The 18,123-nt window shown below is 36.8% G+C and overlaps 1 protein-coding gene across 5 annotated transcripts in view; it reads left to right on the plus strand.

Annotated features, from left to right (window-relative positions):
* The window catches only part of AFAP1 (actin filament associated protein 1), a 55,953-nt gene extending 37,973 nt beyond the window's left edge, over positions 1 to 17,980 (plus strand). For 4 of the 5 annotated variants that reach the window (XM_007432778.3, XM_007432780.3, XM_025169498.2 and 1 more), the window contains 5 exons: positions 4,291 to 4,405; positions 6,272 to 6,436; positions 7,285 to 7,475; positions 9,836 to 9,997; positions 12,682 to 17,980. In XM_007432778.3, coding sequence (XP_007432840.1) covers positions 4,291 to 4,405; positions 6,272 to 6,436; positions 7,285 to 7,475; positions 9,836 to 9,997; positions 12,682 to 12,708 — 660 coding nt within the window. In that variant the 3' untranslated portion in view covers positions 12,709 to 17,980. Of the gene's footprint in view, positions 1 to 1,892; positions 2,151 to 4,290; positions 4,406 to 6,271; positions 6,437 to 7,284; positions 7,476 to 9,835; positions 9,998 to 12,681 lie in introns of all 5 variants that reach the window. The other variant, XM_025169499.2, reaches the window with a different exon arrangement.
* The last annotated feature ends 143 nt before the right edge of the window (positions 17,981 to 18,123 follow it).

Here is an 18,123-nt window from a genome sequence, read left to right on the forward strand (position 1 = left end):
CTGGCTTCCAACAAGCAGAGTCAGTGGAGAAGCCGGCAGTAAAATCACAAATCAGGGTCTCGTGATGTCTCGCTCAACAACCCACGGTGATTTGCTTAACAACCACAGCAGAAGTAAGGTTGTAAGCCCATTGCAATCATGTGATGTTTCGCTTAGCAACCATGTCATTTAGTGATGGAGTTGCCGGTCCCAATTCCGGTCACTAAATTAGGACTACCTGTAATCACAAATATTTGAAAAATTGGAATGACTGGGGTAGATTCTTAGGCATATTTGTCTTGAGACCATGTCTCACTGAATTCAGTAGCTGTAGTTTTATCATTTCTCTCTGATGCACCTGAAAGCTTCCAATATATGGTTAGAAGAAATTATCTTGATATAACTATGCACCAAATAATTTAAATATATACAATTGACAAGCAGTGTTTGAATCTTTGAGGAGTCTGCATGTATCATTGTGGTTTTAAAGAGAAATTGCATTATTTCAATGCTGTATTATTTTCTTGGAAGCAAGTCTCATTGATTTCAGTGGATCCTACTGCACAGTAAATGAGTGTGGTAAACATGTGTTATGTTTTCATCCTGCTCCTTCTCTAAGGAAACTAGGGATTTTTCTGTTTTAGCCTTACAATAATATAAGACTGTATGCAGTCTTCCCCAGCTGAATGCCTTTCAAACTTGCTGAACTATATGTCCAGACTATCCAGTGATCATTCCTATGTAGGGATTCTGAATGTTATGGTTCACCATATGTAGAGTGCATCAGTTTGGGAAAGGATAGTATAAATGTTTAGGCAGAAAGGTTTTGAGTTTTCCCCAGCCAGTCTCTGAAATTGATTGACCCTGTGGTTGTCCAAGTTTATCCTACAAGTGCAACATTACCATATGATAGTTCCCCCTTTCAATAAATAATTACATTTCTTATAGTAGTTATCCATCCATTTTAGGAGAGGGTCAAAAAGACAAAAGTTCATCTTAAAATATCAACTATATACTGTTATCTGTTACCTGTAGTTACAATAAATACTGGCTGAAATTGCTTCTGATTGCTTTCTAACTTACTGTGTACTTTATCTTTCAATGAATGTATTAGATCCTCAAAAAAAAAAACAATTAGAAGCTACATCAATTCTCCCATAATACTTGACAAAGAAATTAATGTACTAACACATTATTCAGATACATTGACCTAAGAATAAAAGGTGCTCCAACCATATGATTGGTTGGACCATACACATTTACTTCTTGACCTCTTTGCTTCTGTCTTCCTGTCAGGCATTCACCTGCAGAGATGGTTTCTTGGTTTCTAAATCTCTGTTTCTTGTGATATCCAAATGAGGATCCTGTGATTCAAAACTGATTATGAATCAGTATAATAACCTAATTCGAAACTCTAATTTGTAGAAACTTCTTAAATCAAAATGATAAAAATTGGTGTAAGAAATCAAAAGCCTGCTTTGCACCAAGATGTGGAAGAGAAGAGAAGGGGAACTTTATCTAAATTTTAGTATGGGAAAGACCAAAATTTGCCTCTTGTTAATTTGTGGTTTCAACTCAGTAGTTGGGTGTTTTGCATATCTTACTGAAACTTACATTATAGGCTCAATAAGCCAGGCAACATAGATAATAGATATTGAATGGCATTATTCCTTACTATCCTTTTCAGCAGTATGTTTAGAAATTGGGATTTATAAGATTTCCATTTTAATATAGTCACTGTAAAATAAAAGCAAATTTTCATATTTTCTTTTAGAATAAAAATATAGAGCCACTAGAGAAGGAAATCCTGCTGAGGGTTGGAGGGGGGTTCTTAATTGCTCAGTTAACCTTCTAATGATTTCATTTTTTTCAGTGCATGGATTATGCTAATTTACTAAGTATATGTATTGCAGTGGGAACCAGAAGATGGCTTTCCTCCTTCTTGTAGCAGAAACACAGGAGAAGATGGGCTTTATGATAACATGGGCCTGTATGATAACTTGCCATCTCCGAAAATTTTTGCACGTTGTCCACCAGCAGAGCGAAAAACCAATAGGTTAACTACTGACAAACTGTCATCTAACCATTATAAATATCCTATCTCATCCAATCTGTCTTCTGCTCAGTCTATCACTAATACCTCTGCTGTGGGGAGGGGATCTGTTGCACAGGTACTGGGATGCTTAATTCTTTTAATCAGACTTTTTTTTCCTTGCTTTTATGTACTGACCATTAAATACTTGCGGTTAAATAGAGCTAAATAATGCAATGTCACATAAATTGTTATTTTTAATTTAGAAATATTGGATATGAGAATAACATCTTAGAAACCTATGCATTTTTCTTTTAAAAATTCTTGGTCCAACTTAGCTTGCTCCAACCTGGTGCCCTCCAGACTAGCACTACAGCTCAGAACTCAAGGCTTTCCTTTAAGATTCTGGGAATTCCATCTGTAACATTTCTGAAGGGCATCAGGTTAGATAAAACTAGCTTGGATTCTACATGGAGAAAATTTAGAAGGATACATACTTTTGGTGGCTTAGCAGTATGATTGCCTCAACAGCTGAAATTAAGTTGCTGGTAATGGTCAACTTTAAAGTTGAGCTAGCCCACAAATATTTCTGTACTTATGTATGTGCAGTTAGAAGTGTACAGAGTACAGTGGTACCTCTACTTACGAACGCCCCTACTTACGAAATTTTCGAGATAAGATCAGCTCCGGCCCCAAAAATTTACCCCTACTTACGAATTCGCCTCGACTTACGAGCCATTTTCCGCCCGTTCCACGTCCGCGGCCATTTTTCTGCCCGTTCCACGTGGTCCGTGGCCGTTTTTCCACCCCTAACACATGGTCCGCGGCCATTTTTTCCACCCTGCCGTGTGGTCAGCGGCTGTTTTTCCGCCCCTGACGCGTGGTCCGCGGATGCCGGAACGGATTAACGGTAATTACATTGAACCTTATGGGAAAATTTACTTCGACTTGCGACCAGCTCGACTTGCGATCAGAGTCATGGAACAGATTAAGTTCGTAAGTAGAGGTACCACTGTAGTTGAATATCTGCACTTAGTGCATTGAGTTTGAATTATTATTGTGGCCTGGGTAATTCCTACTGTTCTGTGTTATGCAGATAGTCTCCTTTCATTCTAACAGAAACAGTCAACTTATTTGAATACAAAATAGCTTCAAATGAATATGCTTCATTGAGTTTTGTGTTCTGTTCACTTTCAAATCTTTGGGGATTTGATCTTTCTAAACCTTCTGCAAATCTGTTTCACATTTGGAAGTATAAGAGAAATAATGCAGTTCACATAAGTAATGGAGGATGGGAGAAGCTATTGACAAATTGGCCATATATTTTATGCCTTGTTATAGTCTCAGCTTTACAGCTTTTCCATTTTGGGAGTGAAACAGTCATTCTTCTGCAGTGTACCATTTGCTTGTATATTTCTTTAGAAAGCAAATTTGAAATTTGCCCAAAAGTTTTGTCCTAAGGTTAGGAAGATCTGTTTAAATTTAAAATAATAATGAAATTAGTTGCTAGAGGAATCACTTTCTTTTAACCGGTTCATTGTATTGAATGCACTGCAAAATAATGATTGTTGCTTGTTTCAAGAAAATATAATGTAACATTCTTTGAAGAGTGTCTGATATTGAAATGAGTAATTGAAGATTCAGAAAAATCAGACGAACACAGATATTGTCTCCTTAAGTCATTTTAATGACTCACAAGAACCAATGTAGCTCTAAGGCAAAATAATATAACATATAAATTAACGTCCCTTCACATTTCAACTTGTCATATTTGAACCATAAACAAACAATTTGTAAATAGTTATTCTGTAAATCCAAAAAATGTAAGTCTAAATGTTGGAGTTCTGCTCTTGTCAAATTAAAAACAGATTTCCTTTCACACTTTGCAAAATGTCCCATTGTCCCAATCATTGCAACTTTGTTCTGAACATTTTGCAGTTCTTATAAAGGCTGACGTTAATTTAAGATTTTATTGCCAATTCATTTCCTGCCTCAAGAAATCAGTCCAAGTTTTCTGAAGCTTCAGGGTTAGTACATCTTCCTGTGATTATTTTGTGATATGGCCCTTTGTCAAAAAATTATGCTTTAAATGTTATGTGGTCTCATCTCTTATTTATTTTCAAAAAGTACAATAGATGCTTTTGTTGTTTCAGAAGCATGTTTTTCTAACTACTTTGATTTTAAACTTTTAAGCAGTATTTACCTCCTTTCATTTCAACTGTTGTAAGAAAACTGCACCTAATATTTAGCGATAAATACATGTTTGATTTTCCTAACAGTTTAAAGGAAAGAAGATGCCAGTAGCTGCAAATGGAATTTCAGGAAAAGGAAGAACATTAAGTAATTCACCAAAAAAATCAGAATTTGCTTCAAATGTGAAACGTAGTAGCTCTAGTGAGTATTCCTTATTTCTTTCTTCTTTGAAATTGTCTTATTCTTTTAAACTATATGAAGTTAACCAGGTAAAATAATTCTTTGGGCATGTTAGATAAATATATCCCATGAGATAAATGATTGCTCACACAGAAATCTCATTGCCAAAACCAAGGTTATCCATCATGATCATCAGTGTTCTAAGTGGGAAATTCAAGTTGATGGATCATAAGTAATTTCTGAAGAACTGTACTTAAGCTGATCAGTTTAAGAATAACATGGGAGAGAGTCTCTGCTATTCCACTTTGCAGTTGCAATTTACTCTGATCACATGAGTTGCCATGCAGTGATTAAATTCCATGACTGCTAATGTTTTAATGATGTGTGATAGCAACCTAACTGCTGTTCCTGGAGAACTCTGCACTAAAGTGCGTATATAAGTCACTCTCAGCATTCTTATTTCAACATTACAAGTCTGGATAAGCTTTTTGTAAGGGTATCTCAAGAATATTTGGAAAAATTAAGCCAAATAAGAATTGAATCCATGTGAATTCACTCATCTTTGACAATATGCTTCTCCAGAATCAAAAGCTATTACGTTCCATTGGGCTTACTCACAGATAAGAATGGATTGCAGAATGTAGAAGTTCTGTCTGCAGTTCCTTTTCACAAGGGAACCTCTGATTTATAGGGGGGGGACTAAACAACCAATTTTTTAATTAGATTTATTTGTAAATGATGACTCCTTTCTGAAAGAGTTCTATGTTAATATGTATAATTTAGGACTAAATAAATTATTTAATAAGTGATGCCATTTTCTTGTCCTTCCCTTGAATGGGTAAGCATCTTTCACTCAAGCTTTGATTGCAGTGTCTACATATTTTGTATAAATTTACTAACTACATGCAGAACAAGAAAGAAGGGTTGTAAGTGATGACTCTTTGATCAATAAGGTCACTTATGAGTGAGCATTTTCATTCATAAATTGATGTCCAATGTGTCTTCTATATACTAACAGTGATTTTTCTGATCCTGTCCCTCTATGTTATCTTTCTACTTTGCTTAATATTGCCAGGCATAGTTACTTTTTCCTACTCCATTATTATAATTTATTTTATAAATACAAAAAATAAATACTTGGATCACACTTGCATCATATGCCCAAAGTGTGTGAGTTTCTTCATGCTCATCATTTTCTCAGGGAAGCAGTCAGTATTTAGTTTGTACAAGACCAAATGATTGGTTCTTCTTGCAGTCTGTGGTACTCCTAGTTACTCTCCAAATCTGTAATTCAACAGTGTCTGTCTTCTTTCACTATTTCTCAATGTCTAATTTTCTCAGTTATATATTGTCAGTGGAAAATCATTGTTTTAATTGTTCTGCTCCCAGTTGTCATAAAAATGTCCTTATCCTTCATGATCTCTTCACGATCAATTTTTTTATTACTTTCCTCTCTTATTTACTTTTCCAGCACAATATGGGAGGAACAAATAGAAAATTTGAGTTAAGTTCTTCCTTCTTTTTCAATATTCATATTTAAAGCTTTGGAATTTTTGGACACTTTTTCGGTGTAATTTGGCTGGTATGGTTGGTATTATCTGGATGATTGCTCAGGTGTATCAGGTGTTTATAAGACATACTTTTAGCTACTTGAAGAAGGTTTTTGTTGGACTAAAGCTGGAGTGATTGAAGATGTAATAGCAACCAAGGAGGTAAAGGTATGTTGTCAAATAGAGAGTAATAGTAAAACAAATATTTATTGAAATATTTGATTCCAGACAGATGGACAGAATGACAGACAGATAAGTAATTGGGATGCCCAGATTTGGCTTATTCTGACTCATAAGATTCCTAGTTCAAATATCTCATAATTAAACTTCTGTGCAGATGCAGATCAATACAAATACGGAAAGAATCGTGTTGAAGCAGATGCGAAGAGATTACAAACAAAAGAGGAGGAGCTGTTAAAGAAAAAGGAAATCCTGAGGAATCACCTGGCTCAGCTACGAAAGGAAAGGAAAGATCTTCGGGCAGCCCTCGAAATGAATCCTGGTATGTCAGGCACTTCATTTTGTTTTATAATCAAAGTATCAGGGAATAGTGCCTTCAGCATCAGAAGTAATGTTCTTGCTCTTTTTTTCATACGAAAAGATGCAGGCTTAGAAACAGAGAAGAAAAAGAAATCACCTCCTGTTTATAACTTAGGGGAGCTTGCAATACAAAGATAAGACCAACACATAAACTGCTGCTCCAAGCCAAGTTTCTGATCCTTTATAATATTCAATTAAAATTTGAGTATGCTGATAAAGTAACTAGACAATGCGTTTTAGTATTCTTTTCAGTGACGGCTAATTGTATAGAGAGGGGGGCAGAGATCCTTATTTGTTTGTTTGTTTTACAGCATTTGTGTTGTATATATGATGTTACAAAAGAGGAGGGACCTGTCTAGCATGGGGCTGCCGCTTTCAAGGTAGTCCTGTGTTACAGATAGCTTTATTTTTATACCATTTTATTTGCCAGGCTGGATCATTTTAAAGGAGTTAAATGCTCAAGGGCTAGTTTATACTGATGAATAGTCATAGCACTAGATATAGCCTATTTTGGAAATAATTTGCTGGTGCAGTTTGAACTCTTGTATTTTAATTATAGAATATTTACCAGAGTAATGTTGAGGTGGGTAGCAGTAAAAATTGAAATTATAAATAAACAAACAAACAAACTTGGGTATATTCTTGTGGCTGATCAGATTACAGTAACTTTTATTTTATGAATGATGACTCAGTTCTGAAGCTGCCTGCTGTGAAGTGGCTTCAGTATCCAACTTCTCAGCCTTTGGTCTAGGAACAGAATGTACAGTTTTATCCCCACCTTAAAGATCACTTCTCGCCTCTGGATTTCAGGCAGGAAATCCCTAATAATTCTTGAAGATAAATTAAAGAAGTTGGAAGAAGAGTGTAAGTTGAAAGAGTCTGAACGTGTGTCTCTGGAACTAGAGTTGACAGAGGTGAAAGAGAATTTGAAAAAAGCCTTGGCTGGAGGCATTACACTAGGATTGGCCATTGAACCTAAATCGCGGAGCTTAGCTGCACAGGTATTTTAATTTAAATGTTGTTTCTGATCTTGTTATCAAAAATGACTGTTAGGACATTGTTTTTATATCATTATACATACAGTTTTGTTACTTTAAACAGTTTATCCATTTTGTTTTAAAAAGAGGTCCATTTCCCATTTTACTCTTCATTTGATTTTAGCCATTATGTGGAAAAATGCTTTATCTTCAGCATTAAGTCTTGGGTTATTTAGAATACTGCATAGATTCTACTACAAAATGTATTTTTATAAATCATTTAAGTATTTCATTATTTTTAAATAATTACTGCCTATCATGCTCCACATATGAGGTTCAGAACTCACATCTGTCATTTGTTTGCACACTTTTGCTAACTTAGATCTGTTATTACATGGGGAATTTTTTTATGTGATCTGAGGGCTGCCTTGGACCTAAGTAGCATATTGAGGGCCACAGTTGAAAAAGTTGTATGAAAATGTGGATGGAGACAAGAGAAAATATATTTTAAAAATTAAACACATCTGAGTTGATGGACCTTCTAACTAAAATATGCAACTTTTCTCTTCACTTGGCCTCTGTAGTTGAGGACTGGAAGGGGGCCAATGTAACTCTAATTTTTAAGGTCTCACAGAGAGGTTCAGGAAATGATAGGTCTATCAGCTTAACATCTGTTCCAGGGAAGTTAGTGGAAACTGCTATTAAAGATAAAATTAGCAAACATTTGGAGACAAAGGCCTTGGTCAAGGATATTCAACATGGCTTCACTAAGGGAAGGTCCTGTCTTAACTAATCTACTAGATTTTTTGAGGGTGTTAATAAACATGTGGACAAGGACAAGCCAGTAAACATCATCTACTTAGTTTTTCAAAAAGTGTCTGATAAAGTCCATGATCAAAGACTTCACAGTAAGCTTAACAGCCATGGGATAAAAGGGCAGGTCCTCTTATGGGTAAGCAGCTTGGTAAAGAATTGCAAACAAAGAGTAGGAGTAAAATAGACATTGCTCACAGTGGAGGGATATAGCTAGTGGGGTCCTCCTAGAACCAGTGCTTTTTATAAATGATTTGGAATTGGGCAGACTAGTGGAATAGCCAAGTTTGCTGATGATACTAAATTGCTCAGAATGGTAAAAAAAAGTAAAGGACTGTGAAGAGTTCCAAAGGGATCTCTGCACATTAGGGGAGCAGGACATCAAAATGGCAGATGTAATTCAGTGTGAGCAAGTGTAAAGTGATCCACAGTGGTACCAAAAATCCTAACTACTCATACAAACAAATGGGATCAGCAGAAGTCAGGAAGTAGCAAGCTGTGACAGTGCTAATGCAAATATGTATGTATGTATGTATATTTGAGGGTCATAGGCTAAAAAGTATTATGAAAATAGTGGGTAGGGACAAGACAAAGTAAACAGTATTTAAAACATTAAACACATCTCATTAAATAAACGATTCATTCACAAAATTTAGCACATTTATGGTTTCCCACATCCCTTGGCCTCATTATTATATGCTTGGCTGTAGGACTGTCAGACGAAGCATTGTTAGGGATAGGAGGAAAGAAAGAGCAGGAGAAAAAGAGAGTGGCAATGGCATTATTGGTAGACCCATTGATCTTTCTCTCTACCCATCTATGGGCAATCTGTCTTTACCAACCTTGCCTTTTGCAAGGATAAAGCACTGTGCTGGTAGCAGTACCAACCATTGCTGTATAATCAACATGGAGACACTGTAGAGTGCAGCCCTAAGTATGTTCAGGGTGGGGGTAGATGGTCTGAACGCTGTCCATATGTCCATTGTGCTTCAAAGGAACGCAATAAGAGATTTGTACCACAAATTTGCACTAACTCAATCTGTTCAGCACCTTTTGGAGTTCTGTTTCACTTTAGGGTTTGAGGATTACTTACATTCTTTTCCTCTAGCATGACCATAAGGCAGTTATAAATTTTCACTTCCATTTTCAGTTAACTGCTTATTTGTTATGGCAGAATCTATGGGTAGTCTTAAATAAGCTAAAGGGAGAAAAAAACCATTGTGCACCATGGCTCAGAATATCCTCCTTGCATAGTAGGAAAGGAACTTCATGATAAGTCCAGTGTTCCATGCTCAAAGGTAATGGCCAGAGGCTCAGCCAGATATAAGTAAGTTCCTTCACTACCCCTAGGATTCAAGTTATATGGCTCTGAAAGTTAACTCATTGAAGGTATGCAAATATTCCTGACTCTGTATCTGCCAATCTTAAGCTGTTATCTTGCTTCTTCAAACCAATCTTTGCATTTGCCCGGTAGGATTATATTCTCTTCTTGGAGAGCCAGGATAGTAGCTGAACTGTTGATACAACCTTTGATAGCTGTGATTTCAGGTTGTTTTCTATTTATTATTCAGTCCCCAGTTCTAAAGCATCAGACACTGGAGAATTCACCCATCTCCAGTTGTGATACAAGTGATACAGAATGTTCTATGCCTGTGAACAGTGCAATTGTCCTGAAAAGACATTCCTCCTCAAGCACCTCTCCATGCCGAGGCCATGTGCTTCAGAAGGCAAAGGTGAGATTCACACGGGTGTTACATATTTTCCTACTATTACTAAGCAGCTTGATTTATTTATCCTTTTTTCACAGTAGAGAAGCCAGTTTGCTGTCTTGCTTTGCTTTGAAATGAGATACTGTTGCTCAGAAAACAAAAACTTGGTAGCCATCTTACCCTTTAAAACTCGGTTCTTTTAGCTTCAGGTGAGAGAAAGAATGGTGGAAAAACAGTCCTCCGGTTGCAATATGATTCTGTAAAAAAATATTTGGATTTTCTGCATGTTTGCCTATCTTTGCCATGAATGTTATCAGACCTTTGGGTGGGTCCTGTTATATATAAAGTCTGCCAGAACAAATGGCACTAACATTTGATCTTGTTTCATTATTTCACAAATAGATAGTGTGCAAGGATAAAAAAGTAATCATCCCCCTATTTCAGTTAATTTGATTAAAGAGATAACTAGGGGTATTTATTAAACAATAAGGGCTACTTTGGGCCACCTCTGCCCTAGATAAACTTCGAACTTTGACTTCCCTCATTACAGTGAAATTCTTCCCACATAAATTCTAGAGACAATCAAAAGAAATTTCTGAAGACTTCTGTAAAAAAAAAAAAAAAAAAAAGGCATCAAAAAGGCTTAGAAAACTCTTCCTGAAGCTCTACGGCTACACCACTTTCCAGTCAGAAACATAGGCTTGGTAGTTTGGGACAATCATGTATCTTCCAAAGTGTGGAATGTTCTGTCAAAATCAATACAAGAGAGCAGCATAAAATTGTTCAGGCAGCCATAGAAGAACCCCACAATATACAATTTCCAGATCTGCAGACCCCTCACAACTTAGCTGAAGTCAATGTTCATTGCTTGCAGCTGAATTCAACATAGTTTCAGTACCAAGCTAACACTGCTGATCTCCAGAGGGAAAAGAGGAAGGGAGCTCCAGAAGCCCCAAAACCTTGCAGTAGGGGCATATATTGACCACAAATTGCCTTCCCTTGGTTCATATTAGGTCCTTTATGAAGGAGAACAAGCAAACTCTAGCAATTGGATCTGTGATAGAATTACATCCACTTTTCAACTACCTATTTGTTTCTGTCTGAAGCCAAGTCCCAAAACGAAGCTCTAAGCTTCTCAGACCCCCAAATACAGAACCACCTTGTGCTAGATTAAAGGTAGTCCTTGCTTAGCAACTGCTGCATTTAGCAACCATTCAAAGTTATGATCGTGCTGAAAAAATAACTTTAGAATCAATGCCTGCATTTACGACCTTCGCAGCATCCCTCAGTCACATGATCACCGTTGCAGTCAGTACATGTTGTCCTGTACCTGATTTCTTGTTTTTCGTTTCCCCCCTCCTTGCAGAGTGGAGAGATTGGAAAGAAAAGGATTATGAGAGAGTAAGCAGGCACACAATGGAGAATGCACATTAAAAACAATGCACTGGTGCCAGCAGCCCTGAGTGTGCTTTGCAAACAGCCCGGTGTACTCCCCTTTGTTTGCATTTATCAAACACTTCTTGAAAAACTAAGTAGATGACATCTACTGGCTTGTCCTTATCCACATGTTATTAACGCATGTTTATTAACACAGGAGAGATTGCCTACAGAAATCACTTGTGCTCTGGGGGGGGGGGAATAATTTATGTAGGCAATCTCTCCTGTGCCTGACCTGTTCCCCCTCCTTCACAGAGCAGAGATTGAGAGGAAGAGATTACAAGAGAGTAAGCAAGCACACAATGGGGAATAAATCAGGCTGTTAGCAAGCTCAGGGCTGCCGGCACCAGCGCATTGCTTTTGATGTGTATTCCCCATTGTGTGCCTGCTTAATCTGTCTTGTAATCCCTTCCTCTCCAATGAATGTAAATGCAAACATTAATTCTCTTGTTAATTATCCCAGAGCTGGGGTGAGCATTGACAAACAAAAGCTGAACGTGTGAAACTGATTAGTCATGTCAGTTTCGAGCCAGCTATGCCAGCCCCCATGTGAGGATCCCAAAGGGCAGGGGAGTGGGGAAAAGAAAAGCACAGTCACAGTCACATGATTTCCCACTTAGGAACCGCTTCACTTAACGGCAGAGGTGTCGGTCCCAATTGTGGTTGGTAAGTGAGGACTAACTGTATAGCAGTTCTCTTTTTTATCTTAATAAGATGTTCGTGTTTACTTTCTTCCTAATCAGGCCCCTAGTTGCAAGTTTTTATTGAAATCAAATGTTATACAAGTTCTGATTTCATTATGTTTTCGAGTCAGTAAGATTCTCAGGCTCTAGAACAGGGCATCCCAGGCTTGGTGGATGGCCATGCTGGCTGGGGAATTCTGGGAGTTGAAGTCCACACATTTGGAAGTTGCCAAGATTGGGAAATGCTGGTATGGAATTTCTTTCTGGAATTGTCTTTATTTCATCCAGCTGTAAACAATAATATTGCAGCGCAGCTCTCATGTGTTAATCTCATGTATACATCATGAAACTGATGGTTCTTGCCTTGTATAAATTTTTCTTTTGGATTTTGGTGGTTTGGTATATGATACTTGACTCAGCTGTTACGAGTATGTATATTTATATTTATATTTATATTTATATTTATATTATATTTATATTTATATTTATATTTACATTTTCTTTCTTTCTTTCTTTCTTTCTTTCTTTCTTTCTTTCTTTCTTTCTTTCTTTCTTTCTTTCTTTCTTTCTTTCTTTCTTTCTTTCTAGGAATGGGAGATGAAAAATGGAACATAAAGAAGTACAGTTGTCGCTAGAATTCTGCTTTGGGACTCTGACTCAAGATGGACTAAGGAAGATTAATCTGCACAGGGGTATTAATGGGTTGTCAGTTCTGTTTAGCGAATGGTCAGTATGCTTAATACAGCTAAAAGAAGGGCCTTCTTGAATGTGTCATTTTACTACAGTGATTATTTAATCACTTAAAATATGAAAGAAACAGTTTAAATGATTATGTAGATGGATCAGGTAAAACTAGCCCTAGCAATTGTGTTGGATGGAAGTGGAGATTGGCATGTTTCAGTACCCATTTGGAATAGTTTTAGGTACATTTTAATCACTAGATATGAAATCCAGTCTTGATTCCCTAAAACCTTGCTGTATAAATATGGGGATTCATGGGCTTGTGATATTAATTCAGCTCTTATGAATTTATATGAGAGAAGAATGGAAAGCTGTTGTCACTGCAGAGGTTACACATCTGCTGTTTTCCATGGTGATTAGGGACCAGAAAAAAGACTAAATTCTCAACTAGGAAGTGATATTAGAATAAAATAGACATTTTCCAACCCCAAGTAAAAATACCTGTCTCTTTTTAAATTCCTTTTAAAAAATATTGTATTTATTTGCTTGTTTGTTTTGAAAGGTTTTCATGGATTTTTTTTTAAAGTTAAATAGCAATAGGTGCCACTTCACACACACACACAATAAAACTCCCCTCCATTTTAAAAGTAGGTGCTTTGAAGCAAATTTATGAAAGAGCCAAAAGAACAAATAAACCATCATTGTATTCAAAAACATTTCAGGACAAAAGACAAATTCTGATTAAGAAACCCCAAATACCACCCAACTTAAAAATGTTTAAATTCCTTACTTTTTTTTAATTAAAAATCCTTAAAATTGTTACTTTCTATCTCAGATAAAAGCAGCAATGAATGTCTCCAAAAAAAAAAAGAAAAGAAATGGTGGTGTTATTTCTAATGCCGGTTATCTATTTAAAAGATTATGTATGCGTCTGTGTGTGTACTCTAAGGCAACGATGTAAAATTCATTTTTAAAAGACATTCTTTTCTTGCTGTAATTGTGGTTTAGGGCATGAGCCGGGCTGTGAGTCAGGAAGTACCCAGCTGGGAATCATTAGAACTCACAGTGGCTCTGTGTCAGCCACTCCGTCTTAATTTCCGAACACAACTTTCAGTACAGGGATAATAGTAACACCGACTTTGTAGACTTACTGAGATAGTACTTGTGAAGTACCTAGAATGCTTGAGATGGTCTGTATACCTTTCCATTATTGTCTTTCCATCTTCAAATAAATGTAAAATGTCTCCTCAGATAGATTTCTACTATCCCTTTCTGTGCACGTGGGCTGCTTCAGTGTCATCTGGCACAGGATGCAAGACAGCTGGACAGGAATCCTCCATTGGACAGTAAACAGATTTGCAATGCTTTTGCGTTCCTGTCGTTCCTTTACAGTTCTGTTTCTTACCCAAGAGCTGTGACAAAAACCATGGCTGGAGAGGCTCATTGTTACCTCCTTTGCTCCCCTTCCCTGTCATATAAAAGTAGAAAGCCCCTGTAGGAACCTGCTGCTGATAGGAAGCTCAGCGTAAGAGACAAGATGGTCAGAGCTTTTTCTGTGTCCTCTGCTTCTCCAACCACCTATCTTGTGTTTTGGGAATGCTGAAAATGAGTTAGAGTAGGTAAAAGCTCTCAAAATGGCATCGCTTCTGTGAACAGAGACCAAGGCACTCTAAACTAGTCACCCTTTCCTTATGCATCTGTACCTCTCACTTCATAACACAAGTGACAACCTGAAGAGTCAAAGCATAGGTCTGAAATACATTTGTTTTTAAAGCACCTTCTTTCTGGCTAACTAGAAAGCCAGGAAGAGAGAAATGTGGTGGGAGGGAACTACTTGGGCAAGGCAGAATGCTTTGGCCATCAGTCCTTTTTTATAGTTTAATCCCCAACTCTGCATTGGATATGGCATTTATTTATTGTATTGGCTGTGCTCTCCATGTCCATAAACTGCAAGTCATGGTAGAATTAAAGATTTTCAGCTAGCCATGTCCAGCCATGGCTTCAGGATGGAGGTAGCTTGTTTTATCCTGGAATTGTCTTGCTCAGTCTCGCATAAGTTGTTTATTTCTTTGATTCTGATATGCCTGTTCTCTAGAACACTCTCCTCCCTATTATCTAGAAGATGCCTTTGTATTAGGGTTATTAAGCCTTTGCTGGAGTCTTACAAATGCTGTGAGGCCTTCCCTGTATGAATGCAGTTATTCTTCGGATGATTGTTTTTAATCTATTATAATTTTATTGTGGAGAGCCATTTTGGTGTAGTGGCTAAGGCATCAGGCTAGAAACCAGGAGACTGTGAGTTCTAGTTCTGCCATAGGCACAAAGCCAGCTGTGTGACCTTGGGCCAATCACTCTCTCTCAGCCCTAGGAAGGAGGCAATGGCAAATCACTTCCGAAAAGCTTTGCCAAGAAAACTGCAGGGACTGGTCCCTATTTTGAGAAAATTGCATGGGAAAGCAGCATATAGTTAAACAAATACGGGGCTGCCATGAATGAAAAGGCCCTTCTCCTGATCATTACCTGCCTGAATTTAGAAAATGAGCATATTAAAAGGCCCTTGGGTATAACCACTATATCTGAGAAGACTGATCTTGCCTCTGGTGACTTTAATTAAGGACTTAATTAATTAAGTATTAATGTCTGCATTTAAGTTCCAGGTATTACATATATCCATATAATATTCTAGCCTATTCTAGCCTCCATAATACTTTCAGGGTATTTATAAGATGGCTTGTAAGAATTCTACAGATCTTTACACATCTTGATGATAGTTTGGCTTTTTCATCTTCTACAAGACAGGCTGTGGCAGGAAGATTAATTAGCAACTGATGGTTGGGTGTCCAATTCTGGGCATAATCAAAGGTAAACAATTTTCCATGGTTGTAGGGACAATTGATTTCATACCTGTCAGTTGTCTTAGATTGTTTGCTGACGGAATGAGATCAACCTGGGATCCCCAACAAGGTGCCAATAGGCATAATGTGCTAATACTTAACTTCCTTGGTATTAACATTTCCTTGAAGATTTAATTTGTAAAGATCCATTTAATTTTAAATGGGCATGTCTCCAGCTTCATCTTTATTTCCAAGAATGTCTCGGCCTCTATGCTCTGCATCTGACTGAAAAGGCCATCCAAAGTGTAGTCCAGAGTCATCCTGCTGTCCAGCTGTCTTGAATCTTCTGAGCAGGCTGGGATAATTCCCAGTGAACCCACATTTCAAGTGAGGAAAGCAGCACTGTGCTTGGAAAAGAATTGGCATAGAAAGCAGCCCATATTTCTGTGTGCAGGTGAGGAGCTCTGTATGCAATTGGTTGTGGCAAATTAGCTGCATCATTACCTTCTTGCTTATGTCAGAAAGATGAAGGAGGATAAAGCACTCCATAAATGGAGTATATTTTTGAGGCCCCGAAGTTACATGTTTGATAATACAATTTTTTCACTGATTCTTCTTCTTCTAATAGTCTGGATATTTTGTCTATTTGACAGGGTTGGCAAAGTGCAGTGTGCTGAAATACCTTCAATAGCCCATTGATTTTTACTGAAAGGAAGTTTTAAACAAAAGTTATTTTGTTTAGGCAAATTATTTTAAACTAATTTATTTATATGTTTGATTAAATGTTTAATTTATGGATGTACATATTTATGATACTAGATCTAGATCTCTAATCAACAAATGTTCAATAAGGAAGTGACTTCTTTTATGGTGTCTATCACATACAGCATAATAAAGAGAATAATTAGAATAATTTTATCAGGTATGTGCAATTTTATCTTTCCTTTATGAAAATTATTTTGAGCAAAGGGTGTATTTTAAATGCTAGTTGCCATCATTTCACCCTTTTTTAAGCTGGCAAAGCCATGGCTGGGGCTGTGACCCTCAGATGTTGCTGACCTACAGCTTCCAGCAGCCCTAGCTAGGCTTGTGGTTAAACGTGAGAGTTCCTGGAAATTCTAATTCAGCAACATCAGAAGATGACAGGTACCTGAGGCCTGCACTAAATTTAACCCCAAGGCTGACAGACACAGCATAAGAGATGAGCCTATTATGTTGCTTCAGTTGTTGTACACTTTTTAAAAATACCATACCTTTCACTTGTTGGAACCATATTGAACACTCTTGCTTGCCTAAGCATTTTCAGGAGACATTTGAAATTGAATTAAATTTGCAATCTATTTTGTCTTTTCTTTGCTACATTGCTTGTTTGGTTTTAGTTTTATGTGTGTTTATACTTTGCTGTTCTAAGAAATTTATGTAAGCCATTCTGGAATATGCTTAATTGATCAAGGACTGGCACAGAACATTTTAATCCTGAGCTACTGAGGCCACAGGAGCAATATGGCATCTTCTAGGGGTGAAGGTGTGGTGTGGTAGGTATGTGAAGTATAATTACATTTACTTCAGGAAAACTTAGAAAAATGTCACTGGCTCATTCTCTTTTTCCCATCATATATTTCATCATACTTTTGCAGGCTTTTGTTCATAGATAGGAAAGCTTTATGAAATAATTCATCAGGCTGCCTTGACAATAGTTCTCCCAATAACTTTCAAAAAGTTTTATATACGTTGTATTTCTATACTACTGTACGGGGATATTTTACAGATCTAAGTTGCAAAAGTATTGTTTAAATTTTTGTTAGGAAATCATATTTGATGTCATAGGGTTGGGATATGGGTATAATTTCAACATATTTAGGGACCAGGGGCAGGTTTTTTTTTTAAAAAAGAACAGTATATTTGCAACATTTTAATACTAATTTTATATCAGTCTTCCAATATTACTACACCTACGAATTAATCTGAGTTGTCTAATCTAAAATATTCCTGTATTAAAACTGTAATTTCCTACTGTATTTTAAGACAAAAACCCATCTCAGTTCTCCAAGCAGGCAAAACAAATCAGTAAGAGGAAGCCTTTTCTCTATATTTATTTTATGTCTCCTATATTTTATTATATTGCTTCATGTTTTTCCTGTGTTTCTCAATGTACAGCTGTTAGGAATTAAATGTTAGACCTGCAGTTTAACTTTGGAGAAAATACACCCTTATAAACAGATTCCAAATGGAAAAAAATGCCCACAAGAAACCTAGGCCTTGTTAGCTATGATTTAATTATTTTTACCTTTCTGCCTTCCAGATGATATGACAGGCACCTTATTGGTGTAACACTTCAGTTCTTATTAATAAAGATAAGTTGTGAAAAATCAGCATTTGTTTTTTAGTATTCTTTTTTCTGATGTTTTGCACAGCAGCTTCTTAGCACTTGATGTAGTAACAAAGTGTTTTACAAGTGGGGCAAAAAAGTATTTAGTCAGCCACCAATTGTGCAAGTTCTCCCACTTAAAAAGAT

The sequence above is a fragment of the Python bivittatus genome, unplaced genomic scaffold (genome assembly GCF_059951505.1).
Source record: "Python bivittatus isolate LINGU-HERP-01145 unplaced genomic scaffold, Pbiv_v1 ctg000960_np1212, whole genome shotgun sequence".
Classification (NCBI taxonomy): Eukaryota; Metazoa; Chordata; class Lepidosauria; order Squamata; family Pythonidae; genus Python; species Python bivittatus.